Source organism: Corapipo altera, unplaced genomic scaffold, assembly GCF_003945725.1.
Source record: "Corapipo altera isolate COAL_440 unplaced genomic scaffold, ASM394572v1 201, whole genome shotgun sequence".
Taxonomy (NCBI): Eukaryota; Metazoa; Chordata; class Aves; order Passeriformes; family Pipridae; genus Corapipo; species Corapipo altera.
Genome location: NW_020884940.1, coordinates 1,660,363 through 1,679,863, shown reverse-complemented (window position 1 = coordinate 1,679,863; position 19,501 = coordinate 1,660,363). Strand labels below are relative to the sequence as shown.

General features: G+C 56.0%; 2 protein-coding genes across 2 annotated transcripts; both read left to right on the top strand.

The window, feature by feature from the left end:
• The first annotated feature begins 881 nt into the window (after nt 1-881).
• Nucleotides 882-4,647, top strand: HPCAL4 (hippocalcin like 4). The gene is made up of 4 exons (XM_027661146.1): nt 882-978; nt 2,725-2,894; nt 3,018-3,233; nt 3,495-4,647. The coding sequence occupies exons 2-4, from the start codon at nt 2,733-2,735 to the stop codon at nt 3,690-3,692; spliced, it is 576 nt and encodes a 191-aa protein (XP_027516947.1). The 5' UTR covers nt 882-978; nt 2,725-2,732; the 3' UTR covers nt 3,693-4,647.
• A 1,931-nt stretch (nt 4,648-6,578) lies between these two features.
• NT5C1A (5'-nucleotidase, cytosolic IA) lies at nt 6,579-17,633 on the top strand. The gene is made up of 6 exons (XM_027661145.1): nt 6,579-6,812; nt 12,280-12,447; nt 13,252-13,381; nt 13,665-13,787; nt 14,221-14,405; nt 14,624-17,633. Exons 1-6 carry the CDS (start codon nt 6,594-6,596, stop codon nt 14,987-14,989), a joined length of 1,191 nt encoding a protein of 396 aa, XP_027516946.1. The 5' UTR covers nt 6,579-6,593; the 3' UTR covers nt 14,990-17,633.
• The last annotated feature ends 1,868 nt before the right edge of the window (nt 17,634-19,501 follow it).

Here is a 19,501-nt window from a genome sequence, read left to right as displayed (position 1 = left end):
CAAAACCCATGAGGTTGAATCACCCCATTCCAGATGGGGTCCAGCCCTGGACATGGGCACGGTGCAGGGATGTCATGTCCAGCCATGGGGGTCCAGCCCTCCTGCCCCCAGGGTGGGGGGGTAATGGAGCCCTGCAGCCCCACTGCTCATACACAGCTGAAAATATTTGGGTTTTTTGTAACCCGGCCCCATCTCGCCTCCAGCTGGGACAGTTTCTGCTGCTTCATGCAGCCACCTCTGCAGCAAAGGTGGGTGCACCTGAGAGCACGTGCCATGGAGAAGGGCTGAGCACCCCATGGCACCCCACAGCCCTTTGGGGACGGGATGGGGACCAGTCCTGGCTGGCTGGAGACTTCATCCGAGGTTCAGTGGCCACCAGCTGCAGAGGGACAGCTGTGGACAGGCCCAGGTGGCACTGGGATCACAGCAGGATGCCAAGGTCACCGGGAGAAGCACTCAGCTATCTCCATGGAAACATTCTGCGTTTGGTTCTGAAGATCAGAGTGGTTTTCTTGTCCCTTTCCCTCTGTGCTTCAACTGTGGCTCTGCCAACCAAGCAGCCACTCGTGTGTCCCCAGTGCAGGCAGCATGGGGCCGTGTGCTGGGTGCCAGCATCCCCCCACATCCCACTGCCAGCATCGTCCCTACATCCCAGTCCCAGTATCCCCTCAGCATCCCACTGCCGGCATCCCTCCTGCATCCTGCTCCCAGCATCCCAGTACCATTTCCCCTCCCAGCATCCCGGTACCCCCCCATTATCCCACCTCGACCCCCCCACCCCGCGGCCCCTCCCGGTTGATTGACAGCGCTCCCAGCCAATGCACGAACGCTGCCGCCGGGGAGGGCGGGCGGCCCGAGGCTACAAGAGGGGCGGGAGCGGCGGGGGCTGAGCCGGCGGCTGGACCGCGGCCCCTCCGGCACCGGCTCCGCGCCCCGTCCGGCCCCGCCGAGCCGCCACCTACCCGCGCCGCACGACAGGTAAGGGCCGTCGGGGCCAGAGCCGGGGCTGGGACCCGGTTCCCCGGTGCAGAGCTGCCGTCGGGGCAGGTGCCGGGAGCTGCGCTCCTCCCGGGAGCCGGTTCCAGCGGCTGTCGGGGCTGGTGCCCCGGAGCTGCCTCCTCTCCGGGTGGGTAGAGTACCCCCGCGTCCCCATCCATCCCCTGGGGCCGAGAGCTGAGCCCCTTCCCTACTCCTTAGGGTGCCAGTCCAGGGGTACTGCTCTGTGCTGCCCAGGGTGCAGCCCTTGATGGGGACACCTGTAGTAATCCCCCTCTGTCCTGTTTTGGGACCAGCAGCCACTGGTCAGTGATGATGTTGGTACTTTGGGGTGAGTGGTTTGTGCCAAGCGTGTGGTGGCCCTTCTGGCTGCTGTCCCCTGCCCTGGTGTGACTGGGCACAGCTTGGAAAAGGGAATTGAGGACTGTGAACCAAAGGATGCTGCTCTTGAATCCTGGCCAATTTGAGGGCTTCACTTGCAGGATAAGGTGTGGTGAGAGGCTGCCTCCTCCTGCCAGTGTGACTGGTGGGAGATGTGTGAGGCCATGGGTGTGGATCAGGGAGGGGATGGCCAGGGTACAGAATTGGTCCCAGCAGCTTAGAACTGGACTGCGGTGCTGGGAGGGCTCGTGCAGCCCCCCAGCTGAGCTGGGATCGCTGGGGAAGCGTTGTGCTCCATGGGAGTCTGGACATTCCCTCAGCTCCGGCTGCCGAGGGGTGCTGGGTTGAGTGTTGCTGTGGCAGACAGTGACAGATGCTGGTGGGATGATGGGGCAGGAAGAAGGCACTGCCTGTGAAATTAGCTGGGAATGGGGCTGGCTGGGAGCACAAGGAGCCCCTCATCGCTGCAAGGGGAGGCTTGTGCCCATCCCAGGGTAACCCCACATCCCCCCAAGCCCACACGGTTGGGACATCAGACACTCGGAAGGAAGACGGTGCTTGGTTGGGCTCCAGGTGAACTTCTACTCAACTTTCTCCACGGAGAGAGAAGCTCCAGGAGCTCTCAGCAAACCATCTGCTGCTCAGGCTGAGCGGCGCTGGCAGCCAAGGCTGCGTGGGAGCGGGCACGGCGTGTATCGGAGCAGATCCACGTCCTGCCCACGCAGCCATGGGCTCCCAGTGCTCTGTGCTGCTGGCAGTCCTGTGGCACAGGAGTGGAGGCCTGCCCAGACCCCATCCTCACCAAAGGCTGGCCAGGAGCAGGTTGGGTGTCACTGTGACCAGCTGGATGCTGCGAGTCCCATGGTACCAGTGAGGATTTTATGTGCTTTAACAGCAGACTCTTCACTGTCCCATCCTTGGAGAGGGTCAAGTGAAGTGGAACTAGGTGATCTTTGAGGTCCCTTCCAACCCAAACCATTCTAGGATTCTATGACCATGGCCTGGTAAAGGCCATGGGAAGAATTCTGGATCTTCTGTTGCTTTCTGAGTGGTTTTCTGCAGGCAAAAGGCGGCCAAGGAGACGGGGGGCTGGAGGTGATGCTGCTGGGTGCACTGGGGGGCTGCCCCAGGGCCAGCTCCTGCACGTCTCCAGCAGCAAAGGCCACAGCCAAGCATGCTCCCAGTGCCACAGTCACTGTCCTGCATGGACACCCATCATCCAGGTGGATCAGCTCTAGTGTGGGGAAGAGGGATGTGGGATCAGTCAGCTGCCAGGGCGGAGGAGCGCCTGGGAGGACCATCCCTCTCCATGCCTGGTGCGTAGGAGCTGTGTGTTTTCCCTCCCAGGGGCAGCCATGGGCAAGCACAGCAGCAAGCTGGCCCCAGAGATGCTGGATGACCTGGTGAGGAGCACGGAGTTCAGCGAGCAGGAGCTGAAGCAGTGGTACAAGGGCTTCCTCAAGGACTGTCCCACTGGCATCCTCAACCTGGAGGAGTTCCAGCAGCTCTACATCAAGGTGGGGGCTCCAGCCTGGGGTCCAAGTGCTGCCTGTGGGCTGGAGCACTCGGCTCCTGCTGGGCAAGGGTTCTGCTTCAGGTGCAGCCTCTTCATTTCAATCTCTCTTCTCTCCTTCCCACAGTTTTTCCCCTATGGAGACGCCTCCAAGTTTGCCCAGCACGCTTTCCGCACCTTCGACAAGAACGGGGATGGGACCATCGACTTCAGGGAGTTCATCTGTGCCCTGTCTGTCACCTCCAGGGGCACCTTTGAGCAGAAGCTCAACTGGGCCTTTGAGATGTATGACCTGGATGGGGACGGGAAGATCACACGCTTAGAGATGCTGGAGATCATTGAGGTACCAGTGCTTAAAATCCACAGGGGTAGCTTGTTTTTTCCAGGCTTTTCGCAGCCCTTGGGTCCCTTTTCACGCCAAAGAATGAGTTTTCCTACCCAGAGCCTTGTCCAAAAGGCAGCCAGTGTGCACCAGATGGCAACTGTGCAGCTGCAGAGAACTCAGTCCCAACAGAGCAGAAATCCTGTGCCCCCTGCCTTGTCCTGGGACATTCTTCCCACCCAGTATTCCCACTCTGGTACTCTACTTCTCTTCTTTCTCCAGGCCATTTACAGGATGGTGGGGACTGTGATCATGATGAGGATGAACCAAGATGGGCTGACACCCCAGCAGCGTGTGGACAAGATCTTCACAAAGATGGACAAGGACAAGGACGACCAGATCTCCCTGGAGGAGTTCAAGGAGGCCGCAAAGAGTGACCCCTCCATCGTCCTCCTCCTGCAGTGTGACATGCAGAAATAGAGCCCTGGGGCTCAGTACTGGACTGGCTGCAGCCAACCTCTGCTCCCTGTGGTGGTTTCAATGCCCATTTTTTGCTGAGCCCCTCTGTGCCCCCTTGGCCCCAGGCATCAGCCACGCTCCATCCCTCCTGCTGCCCGTCCACCTCTGCTCCAGCTGTATCCTGGGCAGCTCACATTCCATACCCTCGAAGGGTAGAGCCTGCTCTGGGTATTGTCAGCTTGAGGTTACCCCAAATCAACCTTATCCCATCCTGGAGCTGGATTCCCTGCAGCCAGTGACAAGTTTCCTGGCTCCCCAGGTCTAACTGTTTCCACATCCCTGCTGCTTTAGAATCACATCCAACCTAAACCTGGTTGTAGCCAGGTGGGGATTGGTCTCTTCTCCCAGGCAACTATCAGTAAGACAAGAGGGCATGGTCTTAAGCTCTGCCAGGGGAGGTTTAGGTTGGATATTAGGAAGAAATTCTTTACAGAGAGGGTAATCAGGCACTGGAATGGACTGCCCAGGGAAGTGGTGGATTCTCCATCCCTGGAGGTTTTTAAGATGAGACTGGATGTGGCATCAGTGCCGTGGGCTGGTAACCACGGCAGGGTTGGATCAAGGGTTGGACTTGATGATCTCAGAGGTCCTTTCCAACCTGGCTGATTCTGTGATTCTCTGAAGTGCTGCTCCTGGTGTGTGGTGCTACTGTAGGGACTGAGGCTGTGGAGAGGTGTGGATGGGTCCTGCACCTGCTGAGCCTCCTGGCAAAGCTCTGAGGCCACAAGAAACATGCCTGCCCCCTTCCTCGCCCATCCCAGCCTGCTGCATCCATCCCTCCTGTCCCAGGCCAGGAATGTTGTCATGGGTTGGTGTTTAGTCTGCACGTTGTGGTGTTGATGACTGTAGTATCTCTTAGAAGATGGTGAAGTTGTTATCTATTTTTTTAATGGAAAAATAAACTGTCCCCTGTGTACGGTGTTCCCCCCAAATGGCTTATTGGGGAGCAGCCACTGCAGCTGTGGGGAGAGTGAGGTGACAACACTGCACTCCTGAGCATCATTTAGGGGTCTCCATTGGGCCTGTGACACTCCAAGGGATGGAGAAGCCCTTGGAAACAGCACAGTGGGGCTCAGCCCTGGGAGCCTTGAAGATGTGTGCAAGTGAAACTCTTCAGTTGTGCAGGTAGCTCTGGGGAAGGCAATGTTAATTTTGGGGTGGGTAGGACCAGGCATCCCTGGGCTGTGCTAGAAATGAGTTTCATTTGTCAATCAAGACCTTCTCTCAGGGCTGGGCATGGCCAGAGGACCTGGTGGCTTTGTCCTGGGCTCCATCCCAGCACCATAAGCAACTAGGATCTGCTATCACAGTATCTTTGTCCTTTTCTCCACCCTCATCTTCCCTGTGCATAGTTTCCTCTGGCCCTTCCTCTCCATCAGCAGCCTGCACAGATAGTGACTGTTGCTAAGGAGCTCTCACCAAATTTTAATACTTCTCCAATCAATCAGGCAGGGCTGGCTCCTGGGCAGCAGCGCTGACTCCCACTCACCTGGATGCTGCAAATCACCTGGTCTGTCCTGCAGCAGCCAACACCTGAGCACAGAGGTGGGAGGATACCAGGGCCAAAGCAGGGTGTGTATTTTTAGGAGTGCTGCTGAGGGGAGAGCTCTGCACCCTGGGTTTGGCTGCTGTGCTTTCCAGGAGGGTGCGTGTGTGTTTGCAGCTCAGCAGTGCTGGGGAAGGAGGGACAGGGCAGGTCCTGCTGTGTGGGGGCCTGGGGACGTGCCAGGGCTGCTGCCTGAAAAGGCAGCAACTCAAAAGCTTGAAGAGGGGACTCCAAGAATAGCCTCAGTGATCCCAGGGCTCTCCAAGCTCCTGCTTCCCTTGGGGCCACCACAGAGGAAGTTCAGGTGTTTCCCAGGAGGGACCTGCAATGGCCCTGGGGAAAGGAAATCTTTGAGGCTGAAATGGTATCAAACACCCAAAGGGTCTGGGATCCCTGGAGCCAGCCCTGGTCACCAGCACCCAGCTGGCTCTGCTCTCCTGGCTGAATCTCAGTGCAAGTGAGGTGGTGTTGGATCGATCTCATGGACAGGGACATGGGGTCCCTGAGGCTTTACATCAAAGTCCACAGGGAGTGTTTTTCTTTAGCTGTAGCACAGAGCTTTGGGTAAAAAAACCTGCTGGTGGCCTCTGTCCTGGGGCTCTGTGACCTTCTCCCAGGTGCTGCCCAGTTCCAGGTAAGACAAGGTGGGATCCTCCGTCACTTGCCCTTTCCTGGCTGATGGGTTTTGGTCTCTGGGTACACTCCCTGTTCCCCAAGGGCTTCTGGGGCTCTGCTGATTACGGTGTAGGTTTTAGTCTGGGCTGAATGCTGGGCTGTATGTGCTGTTCTGTGTCTGGACTTGATCCCACCAGCACTCCTGGGAGTGGAGAGCCTTAATTAACACCTGTGCTCATTCCATTAACTAGTCCATGGCACAGGTAACCCTGGCACGGAGCAGAGCCCCACCACACCTTTGTCCTACCCTGCTGCCACCATCGTGGCTGCTCCAGTTCCCAGCACTGACCACTCTCGTGCCCTTCCCGCTGCCCTGGCATCGGTGCCACCCTGTGCTCTCCAAGGGTGGCCAAACCCTTGGCACGAGCAGGAGCTGGTGTCTGCCGTGGGTGCCCCATCAGATCCCTTTCCGTGTCCTCCCGGGGGGGGCTTTGCTGATGTCACCTTTGTCCCCAGCCCCCTCCCCTCGCTCCCGGGGGCTCGCTGCTCCCGGGGCTGGCTTTGCTTTGGAACGAGGGCTCCTGGCTCAGCTCCCCGCAGCACCCCGGTATTACCGGGCGGAGGGGAGGCGGCGGCGGCGAGGAGCGCTCGGTCCCGAAGAGGTTAATCCGTGTCCCGGTGGACTGAAACCCCGGAGCTTCATGGGATGCCTTATAAAGCGCGTTCCGCCGGGCCGGCCCCGGCTCCGGGAGCTCCCGGGACTGGCGGAGCCGCCGCCGCGCACGGAGCCGCCGGAGCCGCCGGTGCCCCGGAGCCGCCGCGCTATGGAGCCGCCGGGCCCCGCCGGGGCGCCGGGCCGGCCCTGGGATGAAGCCAAGGCTTTCTACGACAACCTCGCCCCCAAGAAGAAGCCCAAATCGGTGAGAGCCCCCGAGGTGCCCAGCTGCGCTGCGCTCCCTGCCCCCGGGGGGACGCAGCCCCTCTGGGTGCCCCCCTCCAAACCGCGTGCCCCATCTCCTCCGGGTGCCCCCAGGTCATTCCGGGGCCCCCATCTTCTACGGGTTCTCTATGGTCCTCCTGGGTGCCTCATCTTCTCTGGATTCCCCTGTGGAACCCCCCAGGTGTCTCTGGGTGCCCCATCCCATCTCCTCCACATACTCTGGGGTCCCCCCCGGGTGTCTCTGGTTTTTCTTTGACACCCTGTCTCCGTCCAGGTCCCGGGGTCTCTCCAGATGCCCCCACTCCTCCTTGGCATCCCTGGGTTACACTTGGTTGTCTCTGGGTTCCTGTGGGTCCCTGTGGTGTTCCCGGGTCCCTCCTGGGCTGAGGTGTCCTTGCAGAGTGGATCCGTGTCCCATGAGCTCCCTGTCCCCTGCACCAAGGTGGGAGGCCCTGCCAGGGACAGGAGAGGTGGCAGTGAAGGAGCAAGGGGACAGCCCGGGAGCTGAATCCCTGCCCAGAGCAGTGGGGTGTCACAGGGGTGCAGCTGCCCCTGCCAGGCTCGCCTGCTCTGGGAGATTAGAGGGAAAGCCTCCGTTATCTAACCAGGGCTGAGCCTGCCGGGTTTAAACATGGGAGCGCCTGGAAGTGCTGCCGTACCTCGGGATAGCTGTGTGTGGCCTCTCCACGAGGGGAGGCAGCCAAGCTCTCGCTCTGCAGACCTCAGTTTTGAGCAGCCCCTGTGCTTTCCCTGCTGGGGACCCGGCTGCAGGCCCCTGTCATGGACCCACTGCCAGCTGGCATTGCTGTGCCCTTCCCAGAGGAAGAGGGACAGCCTGGCTTGGTGGCGGGATGCAGCTGGTTGTCTTTCATGCCATGCTCTCTGCCTGTGTGGATGTCAGCCCAGGCTCCTCCTCTCCTTGCAGGCAGCTCGGTGACCAGTGCCCCCGTCTGTGCTGTCAGGGCAGGGATGGGCTTTGCTCACACAGCAAACCAACGGCAGGGCCGAGATCCAGGCACCCAGATCCTGAAGTCAGGCTGTGCCATCCCCCTGTGTGGGGCTGAGGATGATGCCCAGCCCCATGCCCCTCTGTTGGGGCAGGCTGGGGGCCCTCGCACAGAGCTGGGGTGCCCTGCCCTGCCCTGCCAGGCAGCTGCCAGCCCTGTGATGGATGGCTGCAGAGCTCTTTTCTGCAGCGTAAATAATGCTCTGGGAAAACTCAAAACCATCTCAGCCATCACCCTGAACTTTAATCTGATCCCAAGCAGGGGGCTCAGAGTGCCCAGGGCTCCCTCGTGCACGCGGGAAATGGAGTTGTCAGTCTGTGCCCTTGGAGGTGCCAGATCTGTCCGTCCTCTTGGTGGAACAGGAGCGGGTACCTGTGGGAGAGCAGGTGTGAGCTGTGGGGGCTGCTCCCTCCTGGATGTGGGCTGTGAGGTGGCAGGAGGCAGGGGGATTTTGGGGAGCCCAAAATCCTGGGAAATGGGTTGGTTAACAGGGCATTCCCACTTTGCAGGGGTCTCCGCTCTTCCCATGCTCCGGCTCCTGTGGCTGCTCCAGCCTCGCTCCTGCCAGCTGGGGAGGTCAGCGAAGGGATTTGTCACTCCTCAGCAATGCTGAAAATGTCCCCCAGCCTCTCTGGTGACGCCGAGTAGGGTTAATGGGAGCTGACCTTCTTCTGGCTCCCTTCCTCTGAGCACCCTGCTTGTCCCCTGCACCCTTGGGGTCCCATCCGGCTCACCAGGGTGCCTGATTTTTGGGATGCTGTAGCTGGAGTGGGGGTGATGCTTGATTCTGGAGCAAGCCTTTCTTCTTCCCTTTCTGTGACCATATTTCACTCCAAAATCCACCTCCAAATGCTGAATTTGGTCTTCTGCAGCATCCAGGGAAGTGCCCAGAGCTGACAGGATTCTTCCAGGATTTTAGGATCCAGTTGGGTCCAGCAGATTCAGCCCCAGGCAGGGATCGAGGGGGGCAGAACAGGTTCCCCACTGCAGCTCCTGCCAGTGGTGGCCTCTAGGGGTGGCAGTGGATCTGCTGGTGTTGGTGCCACTGTGGGCACCTGTGGCCCTTGTGGGTGGGAGGACACAGTCCCGCTGCTCATCCTGGGAGCCTGTGGGATTTCCAAATGTCTGCCTCTAATCCTTGGGGGGCTGCTTAGGATTTACATCTGATTAGAAGAGCTATTTAAAGGCCGCCAGCTGTTGGGTCTGCAGAGGGAAATGGGCTGTTTCCAGTCACTCCTGAAATACATCTTTGCCCCCAAACTGGGGGTTTGGGTCTGTGGTGGGTTTTGCACTTGATGGATCTGGAGCATGTTGGAAAGGTCACTTACGCTTCTGAGATGGGTTTGGACTTTGTGGATCACCTGGAGCTGTGCCAAGGGCTGATGTCCCTCTTCAGAGGGCTGGGCTGTTGGGACATGTCCTTGGTCATCCCTCCTGTTTGCCTGACCACAGGGAGGGACCCAGGATTAGGATGGGACCTTCCCCCATGCTGCCCTGCTCATACTTCTCTTAAACACATCATTAATCTCTTGCTCAATGTTCAGGATGGGGCTGGATCTGACCTTCCAATGGGAAGGGAGAAGAGCTCACCATGAATCTCCAGGCAGTAAATTCAGTTGGATTCAGCTGAGCAGAGCCCGGGCTTGTGTTGGATGATGAGCTTTAACTGACCTTGGCTGACCTTGGATGTTGCTCTGAGGGGAAAACAGGGTTTGTGATTCAGAGTTCCCAAACCCCCAGGGGCTGGGGCACCAGGAGCAGGAGGCTGTGTTGGGATGGGGACTGTGAGTCTAAATGCACCCCAACCAGGACTGTGAGCAGGACCCCTCCCATGCACATTCTTCCTGTTAAAAAAAGGAGGGTGTTTACCTTGAAACATCATGGGGTTTGGGGAAAAGTGGCATTTGTTGGGTTGTTGCAGCACTCTGATGGGGGATTTGAGGTGCTGTGGTTCCTGGAGCACTGAGGCTTTTCAAAGCCCATCTCTGAATGTTGTAGTGGCCATCTGCAGTACTAGTAGGGATGGAGAAGCATCCAAACAACCTTGAGGGGGGAACGCTTCCAAATGAAACCTCCACTTCAAAGAAATGTCAAAATGCAGATCCCTCCTTGCAGAGCAGAATTGCCTTATTTTTTAAATGTCAGCATTTCCCAGAGAACAGCAGGGCTGTTCCAGCCCAGCCGGAGCCGGGAGCTGCGTTAGCACCCGGGTGAGACTTTCCTGCCTAAAGTGCTCCAAAGGTGCAAATCTTCCTTGGCAGGAGCCGACAGGATCCGGCAGGTCCCATTCCCAAGGGCCAAGCTTCCTGCCCGCGGGCACCTGGGGCTCCAGCAGCCCACGCTGGGGCAGAGTCAGGCCCCAAGCTTATGGTTATTTTTATTGCTGTGTTTATTACCTCTTAAATTAACCTCCTGCAGGCTGGTGCCTTTAAGTGGCGGGGAAGGGACCTTGAGCAGCCTGTTGCTGTTGTGCAAGGTGTCCCCTCAGGCTGCAAGGTGTGTGTGTGTGGAGACAGAGATGAAAATTCCCTCTGGGCACCCCGCTTGGCTTGTGGCCCCAAACATCCTTCTGGCCCCCTTCTTTGTCTCTGTGCTGTTACGTGTGGGCTGCTGACCTATTTTCTCTCCCAGGGATCTTCCTTCAGGGCTGGTTCTGGAGGATGCTTTGCCCTGTGGTCCGTCGGGGAGCAGGATCAGGGAGCAAACACCTGGCAGCTTTCCTACAGACCCAGCACTGCAGGGAGTCAGGAGAAGGATGGAGAGGCAGGACTCCAGCTAATGGCCGGATGTCCCAAGACCTTTAGTAGTTATTAATATTTTCAGCTATTAAATGGCCCATGTCACCAGAGTTATTAATTAATGAGTTGAAGTGCCGAGACTTGGCCTGTAACCAGTTAATAGCTGACACCCCTTGGGGAGCTGAACATAATTGGAGACCTGGCCCTGGATCACTTGGAGCAATGCTGGTGCCATGGATCAGCTCCTGTGTGGACCTGGGTGATCCTGCATGTCCTGGGGATTTTTCCCTTGCTTTCCTTAAGGAGCCACTTCCAAATGAGATCATATTGCTTTGCAAATGCTGCTGGAAAGGGATCCCTGTGGCTGTAGTGATGTTCTCAGCCTGACCTAATCTGTGTCTCATCCTGATCACCTGCTGCTGAATCGCTTGGCTGGGGATTTTGGGAATTTGGGGACTGATGCAGCCTTGGAGAGGGGACTGACCATGCTGCAGGGTTGGCCTTGGGCACTGCTTACAGGGGTGTTTGGTGCTGGGAATGGGGTGGAGGCTCCCAGTGACTCATTTCTGGGTGTGTCTCCATGCTGGGCTGGGGGCAGAGTGAGTCCCAGGGCAAGCCCAGCCCTGCGGGGAGTGAATCCCCAGTGTGGATGGGGTACCTGTCCTTGCCAGGCTGCTGTTCCTGTAAAGCTCAGCCCTAGGCAGGGTGGGAGCTTGAACTTTGGAGCACCTGGGTGTGTGGAGCAGCTGGCAAAGGCACCCTCCACCCCCTGGGCAAACGGCATTGCCAGAGGATTACTCACGGGGTAATGCCATAGAGGACCCTGGAGATCACAGAGGAGTGGTTTCTGCAGTGCTGACACCTGGATTTCACAGGCTTCCTGCAGAGATGCATCCCTGAGCTCCCAGAGAGCCCCCGAGGCCTGTCCTGCTCCCTGGACTTGCTGCAGGCTCTGCTGGGGACAGGGCTCCCTGTGCCACTGTCCCTCTGTAGGATTTGCTGTCCTGGCAGTGAGCATTCCTCATTGGCCACCAGTAATTAACTTATTTTTGTGCTTGCAAGTGACTGATGGGGATTAACACCTCCCTACCCTCTAAGGGGAGAGGGACATCGGGTGGGGGTCAAGATGAGACTGACTTTCCCAGTATTCCCTCTCTCCCTGCCAAGTCCCACTGGAGGTGCCTTGTTGACTTGAGTGGATTTTGGATCAAGCTTTCGAACATTAATAATAATGACACATAAATCATTGCCTGCACCACCTGTTTGTCATGTTTCCACCCACAATAACTCTATCAAGTGTTTTTAGGAGCTGAGCTGGCGTGGGTTGTTTGTCACATCTGGACAGCATCACGGGATGCGGATCTGGCTGAGCCGCAGAGTGGTTTTTCCTGGCTGGGGGGTGGGAAAAGCCACAAAAATCCCTTCTGCATGAGGCTGAGTGGTTCTCCTGGGGTAGTCTGTTGGGCCTGAGAGCCTGCTTGCAGTGGGAATGCTCGGGAGCGGGATCACAGGTATCCCAAAGGTGTGGGGGCGGCGTGTCAGGCGCATCGGGAGATCGGGGTTGCAGCTGCCCCTTGTCCTCCAGATCACTATGGAGATGTCCCCCACCCGCTGGCCTTTCATGCTGGGAGTGAAGGATGCCAGCCCAGGGAGCGGGGCTGGGAGCAGGGGCTGCCTCCCCAGCTTGTCCCTCTGCCCACAGCCGAAGCCGGAGAACGCCATCACCATCGCCGTGTCCTCGCGGGCGCTGTTCCGCATGGAGGAGGAGCAGAAGATCTACAGCGAGCAAGGGGTGGAGGCCTACGTGAAATACCAGCTGGACCACGAGAACGAGCCCTTCCTCCCCGGGGCTGCCTTTCCCTTTGTCAAGGTGAGCGTCCACCCACCTAAGGTGAATCAGCACGGTGATCCTCACCCAAAAATTCCCGGGGGGAGGGGAGTGCTGTGGGATGCTTGCGTGGGGTCCGGATGGAGACGAGCAGTGTGGCAGAAGGGATGTAGCCACAGAGCAAACAGAGGTCAAATAAACCTCCTGGCAAGTGATGTTGCTGCTTCCAGGGCTGAGCAAATGCTGGATTTTGGCAACTGAGCCCAAGAACTGAAAAAATCATCTCTTTGGATCATATTTAGAGTTTCCCTTTAGGGAATTCTCATAACTTTAAAAAAATTATTATTATTACAATTTATTTATTCTTGTAAATTGGCTGAGTTTAGCCTTGCTGCAGAGTCAGCCAATTTCTAATTTTGATGTGTTGAAATGAGGCATTTCAAACTTGAAAAATATTTTCCAGTTTCTTCCCCAGTTCCTCTGGATTTAGTGCAGCTTTGGGTGCTCGCTGGAGCAATCTCTTGCCCGTTCCCGATGAATAAACTAATCCACTTGGTGGAGAGAGACTTATTCTATTGCTGATTTCTTGAAAAACACTTATCTGTAACTCAGAGCTAATTTATTCTCATTTCTTAAGCTCGAAACCTTTCATGTTTGAAAACAGAAGAGCAACTATGTGGGTTTTTTTTCCCCCTAAAAATCAGCCTGTTTTTTCCCAGTTGATTCTGGCTTGGCTCAGGGTGTAGCTGGTTTGGTGAACAGGAGTGTTTTACTCGGTGGGAAGGGGGTCAGGGCCACGCCTGGGGCTCGCTGACACTCCCCCCCCCTCACCCTGGGGTGCTGCAGGCACTGGAGGCAGTGAATACACAACTGAGAGAGCTCTACCCTGACAGCGAGGAGCTCTTTGACATCGTCCTCATGACCAACAACCACGCCCAGGTTGGGGTTCGCTTGATCAACAGCATCAACCACTACGGTAAGCGGGGAGGGAAGGTGTCCTTTGCTTGGCACCAAGAAAAGGAAAGGTTTTCTCCTGTCTCCTCCTGCCAACCACCCTCTGAGCCCGCTTCTCCCAGATTTCCTGGGTGTTGAGAGCGGGAGTTGGCCGATGCTGAGGTGCTCTGGCTGCTGGCCCTGCTGTTGGGCAGCAGAGCCAAAATTAGCCCAGTCCTGCCGGCTCTGGGGATGGCACGGGGAGCAGCTGGTCAAGGCTTGTTCGGGGGGCACCAGGGCTCACCCTGGGGTCTGTCTGCCCTCAGATCTGTTCATCGAGAGGTTCTGCATGACGGGAGGGAACAGCCCCATCTGTTACCTCAAGGCCTATCACACCAACCTCTACCTCTCCTCCGACGCCGAGAAAGTGAGTGGGGCCATTGAAGAGGGTGAGTCTGGGGTCCAGCCTGGGGGGGGGGGAAGTGGGGGGAGCCTGGAGCCCTCAGGGGGTTGGTGCCAGGAGCAACAGCTCCAATATCCATGTCTCTACATTGACATGCAATTCAGGTTTGCCTTGTCCCACATCTTCGAAGCTCCAAAGAGCCTCTAGTTTCCATAGAAATAAGCTTTTCCACGAGCTCCACAGCTCTTCCAAGGCGGTGTTTTTGCTCATTAGTTCTCGTATGCAAAGGGTGATTTGTCATCTGGGGATTTGTTTTTGCTGTAAAAGGTCTCGGGGCCAAGCTGCAGGCGCTGCTGGGTGCATTTCCTTGCAGTGTTTGCTTCCAGCCCGTCGTGTTTTGCTCTGCTCCTCAGTGGACGCGCCACGAGGATGGATCCTTGGGTAACTGCCACCTCTTGCCTCACGCTTTACCTCCGCAGGGATTGCTGCAGCCACCATCTTCAGCCCCAGCAGAGACCTGGAGGTGTCAGAGAACCAGCTGCGGGTGGCGTTTGACGGGGACGCCGTGCTCTTCTCGGACGAGTCGGAGCAGATCGTGAAGGCTCACGGCTTGGACATGTTCTTTGAGCACGAAAAGGCTCACGAGAACAAGCCTCTGGCACAGGTAGCGCTGGGGTGAAGCCAGGAAAAGGCTCTGGGAGGGAGGCAGCCCTCAGGGATGCTCTCACCTCTGCGAACAAGGCAGAGGTGGGGGTGTGAGGCGGGGTAGGTCAGCAGCTGCTGGCCCATGGGATGGCTGTGGTGGGGCCCCTGCTGTCGTTTAGGGAGGAAGAAGGATGGCACGGACATCTGCAAAGTGATGGTTTCTCCTTGCTTCGTCAGGGACCCCTGAAGGGCTTCCTGGAGGCCCTGGGGAAGCTGCAGAAGAAGTTCTACTCCAAGGGGCTGAGGATGGAGTGTCCCATCCGCACGTACCTGGTCACTGCCAGGAGCGCGGCCAGCTCGGGCGCCCGGGCCCTAAAGACTCTGCGCAGCTGGGGCCTGGAGACGGACGAGGCTTTGTTCCTGGCCGGGGCTCCCAAGGGGCCGCTGCTGAGGAAGATCCGCCCCCACATCTTCTTCGACGACCAGATGTTCCACGTGGAGGGAGCCAAGGAGATGGGCACTGTGGCCGCCCACGTCCCCTACGGCGTCGCCCAGAAGCACAAGCGGCCGGCGCAGGAGAAGCAAACCCCCAACAGTAAATAGTGGAACTGGCTGGTCCCACAGCCCCTGGCACGGACCTCATCCCGTGTGTGTCACACTCCCAGCGGGGTCGTGGTCTGCAAGGCAGAGAGTGTTTGTCCCGGGGAACGTGAGTTTATTCCCCAGCGGGAGCCGTGTCGGGGGCACGGAGGGAGGAGGGGGCTGATGAAACGCTTCCTTTTGCCTCTTTTATTTGGGGTGCTGTGGTGGTGTCCCTGTCCCTCGTGGGACTGGGGACTCCTCTGTGCCAGGCATCCCATGAGCCGTTTTCCCAGTTCGTCCGCGCGCTCTGCGCTTGCTTCAGGCAAAATCCCTCGAGGATGGATCCGCCTTGTGTGGATTCTTTGTGCCAGGCAGGTTTCACCTATTGGTGTTTATTTAAAACCCCAGGTAACTCCCAGAGACTTTGACTTCCAGAGCAAATGTTTAGGCTGAAAGTGGGGAGCACCCAACAACCTCTCTCGCAGCTTTGAAACAGAATGTCCCTTTTAACTAAAATTAAACCGTAGTATTGTGTCTTCCCAGACTCAGCTTCTGCTCCCCAACTAGAAAATATTCAATATCTGTCCTTTCAGCAAGACTTTGCCAGCTGAACAGCTTAAATTTGGAAAAATAGAAACAAATACTTACATATTAAAATGAAAAAAATCTTGTTTCCTGCTTGGAGCTTTGGGCTAATGTATTGTTGGCCCAGGTTTTTGTATTTGGGTTTCACACTTGCATGATTTAGCACTTGAAAATAATAATCTTGGTGAGGCATCCAAAGCCCAGCTCATCCCTGAGCCGTCCAGGGGCTGCAGACACATGCCCGGGGCTTGAATTAAGTTAAAAACAGGCTCTGATATATTAGGGACATCATTTGAAGTCCATTTAGGTAAATCTGCAGAGAATTTCAGCCTGGGGATTTTAATTAAAGGATTTTTTTTTTTCCCTTTCTAGGCTGAGCCCATATGAGTTGATAATCTTTTTCTCCTCAGCTTCTTAAAACCTCTGGTGTTTCCTAAAATAGGCACCTCTGCTAGTGATGCTGTGAGAGAACCAAATCTCTGATTAAAAAAACAGGCTGAGAGATCAATTGGAGAGAAACTGGTGTGAAAATCACACTGACATTTCTGCTCAAAGCCCTGTTCCAGAGGACACCCTCAGGAGGAAAATTTAAAGATTATTTCTTCCTTGTGGGTTTTTTTTTTCCCTTTTTTTTTTTTTTTTGTACTACACCCCACAGTGTAGGAGGAAGTGTAGCAGGAAGGATGCTCAGTATTATCAGTTTGTAGTTTTCTACAAACTCCACGGGCTGAAGTTTCCCAAGGTGTGTGTCTGCCTCTGGCTCTTTCCAGGGAAGTTTCAGCTCAAAGAGTGAGGCTGGAGCTTGAGTTATTGCACGTTTGAGGAATATATAAACAAGCTGGTGATGCCTTCAGTGGCTTGGCAGACTTTTCTCATTGCACTAAATCCTGCTCTAGCAGTGAAGAGCAAATTGCACTTTTTTCCCCCCAAACTCTTTGACAGACTGTTCTTTGTCACATCTGGGTGACAAAGACCTCAGAGGAAGGTTTAAAATCCAAACAAACAAAGAAAAAAATCTTGAAAGATGTGAGTATCTTGGTAACACAGCCATTAACGTTCAGGTTTATAGAAAGGTCTCATCTTTTTGATGCGAACCCAAGATTTTGGGATCTTGGGCTGGGTCTTGGAGACCTTTTTGGCAGCTGGGAGGGGAGCACAGCCTGGCCTCCCAGTAAACATCTCCAAGGTGTTTCCTGAAGATCTGCACTGTGGAAGCCCAGCCAAGCCCAGCTTGCACACGGGAGGGGATGTTCCAGGAGGAATGGAATTGTCAGCCAGCCCTTGGGAGCAGGGCAGGGTGCCAGTGGGATTGGATACAGGGTGCAAGCACGGCCACTGGGGTGGGTGGTTGCACTGGGTGCCGTGGGGAATGTGTTGGAGGATCCAGAGGCAACTTTGATGTTGGCAGGGCTGGGCTGGCAGGAGGAGATGGATGCCCTGTCTGGAGGTGCTGTGAGCTCCAGGGAAGTATGCACAGTGATTTTGGGGCACAGCCCTGGATCTCAGCAGCTTTCTGGCTGCCTTTTCGGGCCCTGAGATGCACAAGGAGCTGGGTGTGAGCTGAGGGCAGGGTTTTAGTGACTGTGCTTAGGGTCCTCCTGCTGCCAGAGCAGCTTAGGGGCTCACTGGGAGATGTGGGACTCAGGAAATGGGTCCCAGGTGAGGCAAACCTCCCTTCTCCCCCCTTGAGTCCTTCCCAAGTGGGGATTTCTGTTCCTGCAGTGGCTGCCCCATTTGCTTTTATCCACATGGCTTCTTGTGTTTTTATCTCCTCCATCACTACAACTGGAAGACATGGACTTGCTGCTTGTGTGCTTTCCTCATGTGCCCACCTGCCATGTCCCCTCGGGCTGGGGGTGTGATGGGGTCCCTGGTTCTGGCTCCATGGGCTGGGAACATCTCCCACCTGGATGGGCCAGTGCAGTCATGCCTCTTGTGCTGTCCTGGCTGACAACTGGACTTTCCTGCTGCGTGTTGTTGCCCTGGGTTTCACTTCATTGTCCTCCAGTGTGTTGGTTTTTTTTGCCATGTTAATGAAATCCCTCGGGGTGTTTTTCTGTAATAAACCGTGTTGGTCCCAGCCCGGCTCTCTCAGTCGCCTTTCTCACAATGAGTATTTTGGCTGTCTGGGGTCCCTGCTTGGGACCTCCCAGGTTTTAGGAGGGTGGGGGTGATGAGAAGCTTTTGGGGATTTAAGGGAATTCAGAAAAGGTAATTAAAGCACCTAATTTGGAACTGGAAACCTCTGGGAGAGGTGGGATTCCAGAGCTGAGATGTGTGGTGATACAAACACCTCCGTCTGCTTCGTGAAAGGCTTTTGTGGGAACCTGGACTCGTGATGAAGCCCTGGATAAAAATACAGTTTGGCAGAAGACTTTTGTCAAGTTGATCTTCTCTCAGCCAACAGGTGGGAGGCAGCAAAAGCTTAACAGAGGAGATTTATTGCTGCTGAAGTACCGGGTTTATCCGAGTAGTGACACTGCAGTTCTGGTGTTGGCTCCTCCCTGCCAACAAGGGGAACAGATGGGTTAAGGGGAAGCAACAAATTCTCCATCCAGCACCAAATATAGCCAAGGAATGTCCATAGGCCCCGGGGCAGCATCCCTGCTATGGGTGTTCATTTAAGGGATGGATGGCCCTCAGCAGAGAGTGTTTTGTTTTGCTGGAATGCCTTCCCCCAGCCCATCCCCAATCCTGCATGTTCTTCCACCAGATGCCTGGAGGAAAAATCAAATTCCAGCACAAATTCCGGCCTGTGTTGCACCAGTGAAAGTCCAGGTGGGTCCATCCACTCCTGAGAGGTCAAGATGTCCACACCAAGGCCAAGAGCTGCCTCTGATGCAAAATCCATCCCAAACTCCTTGACTCTGAGGGTTGACACCAGGGCCAGGGAGGGTCATGGAAGGACAGGGGCCAAGGCTGTGTAGGGTGGGAAAGGGGAGGTTTGTGCAGGTGGGTCTGGGATGTTTTGTCACTGCTTTGCTGCAAGCCTGAGGTTTTGTTTCCGTTGCCTCTTTTCCGAGCTTTTTCCTTTGCCAGCATTGCAGGGCTCTGCAGTGAGAGTGCTTTGAAATGGAGCCCATGGAGGAGGAGAAGCGGAGGCAGAGCTGATGGGGAATTATGCTGCCACTCAGCAATTGTCAGTGCAGATGTTCCCGAGGTAATCACGGCCTTGAATAGCAAGAACTGCTTTTCATGACAAATCTGGGATTTAACCCCAAGAACTTGTGGGGTGTCTCGGTGAGGGTGGGACACCCCTGATGATCAGCTGCATGGCAGGGAGGTCAGGCAGAGAGTGGACTCTGCTCTCCTTGTCCTTCATGTGCATCAGGTAAGTCATGACACCTCCCTGCCTCAGTTTCCCCACCACCGTGACAGAGATCAGAATAAATTATAAAATCACAGACTGGTTTGGGTTGGAAGGGACCTTAAAGCTCTTTGAGTTCCACCTCTCTGGCATGGGCAGAGACACCTTCCATTAGACTAGGTTGCTCACAGCCCCTTTCAACCTGGTCTTGGACACTTCCAGGGGTGGTGAATCCAAAACTGATGAATGATGAATGATCCAGAGGGAATGTTAGGTCTGGAGGATGACTCCAGCTCCTTGGGGAGGGAAAGCAGAAATCCAGGAGTGCTCTGAAGTGCAGTGAACCCTGTGTCACTGCAGGTTCCCATGTGTCAGGGCCATACAAATACAGGTCTGTCCCAACAACCCCGTGATTTTGGCTATGAGGGGTCCCAGGTGGGAACTCCACTCAACCCTGCAATCCCTTTAGTTTTACATCTTTCATGGACTGTGGAATAGGCTCCAACACACACAATCAGGGACCTGCAGCCATCCCAGGGGGCTAAAATGTCAGGGCAGGGGACCTGGTGACAGGCTGACAGAAACACCCTGAGTTGGAAGAGTAGATAAGGGGACCTGGCGGCAAGAGAACAAGCAAAGGG

Excerpts from the sequence above, each read along its gene's own strand:
- NT5C1A (XM_027661145.1), top strand. The coding sequence starts at position 6,594 with ATGGGATGCCTTATAAAGCGCGTTCCGCCGGGCCGGCCCCGGCTCCGG. Across the intron at positions 13,382-13,664 it reads CAACAGCATCAACCACTACG|ATCTGTTCATCGAGAGGTTC; the intron begins GTAAGCGGGGAG and ends GTCTGCCCTCAG. Across the intron at positions 13,788-14,220 it reads GAGTGGGGCCATTGAAGAGG|GGATTGCTGCAGCCACCATC; the intron begins GTGAGTCTGGGG and ends TTACCTCCGCAG.
- HPCAL4 (XM_027661146.1), top strand. The coding sequence starts at position 2,733 with ATGGGCAAGCACAGCAGCAAGCTGGCCCCAGAGATGCTGGATGACCTG. Across the intron at positions 2,895-3,017 it reads TCCAGCAGCTCTACATCAAG|TTTTTCCCCTATGGAGACGC; the intron begins GTGGGGGCTCCA and ends TCCTTCCCACAG. Across the intron at positions 3,234-3,494 it reads AGATGCTGGAGATCATTGAG|GCCATTTACAGGATGGTGGG; the intron begins GTACCAGTGCTT and ends TTCTTTCTCCAG.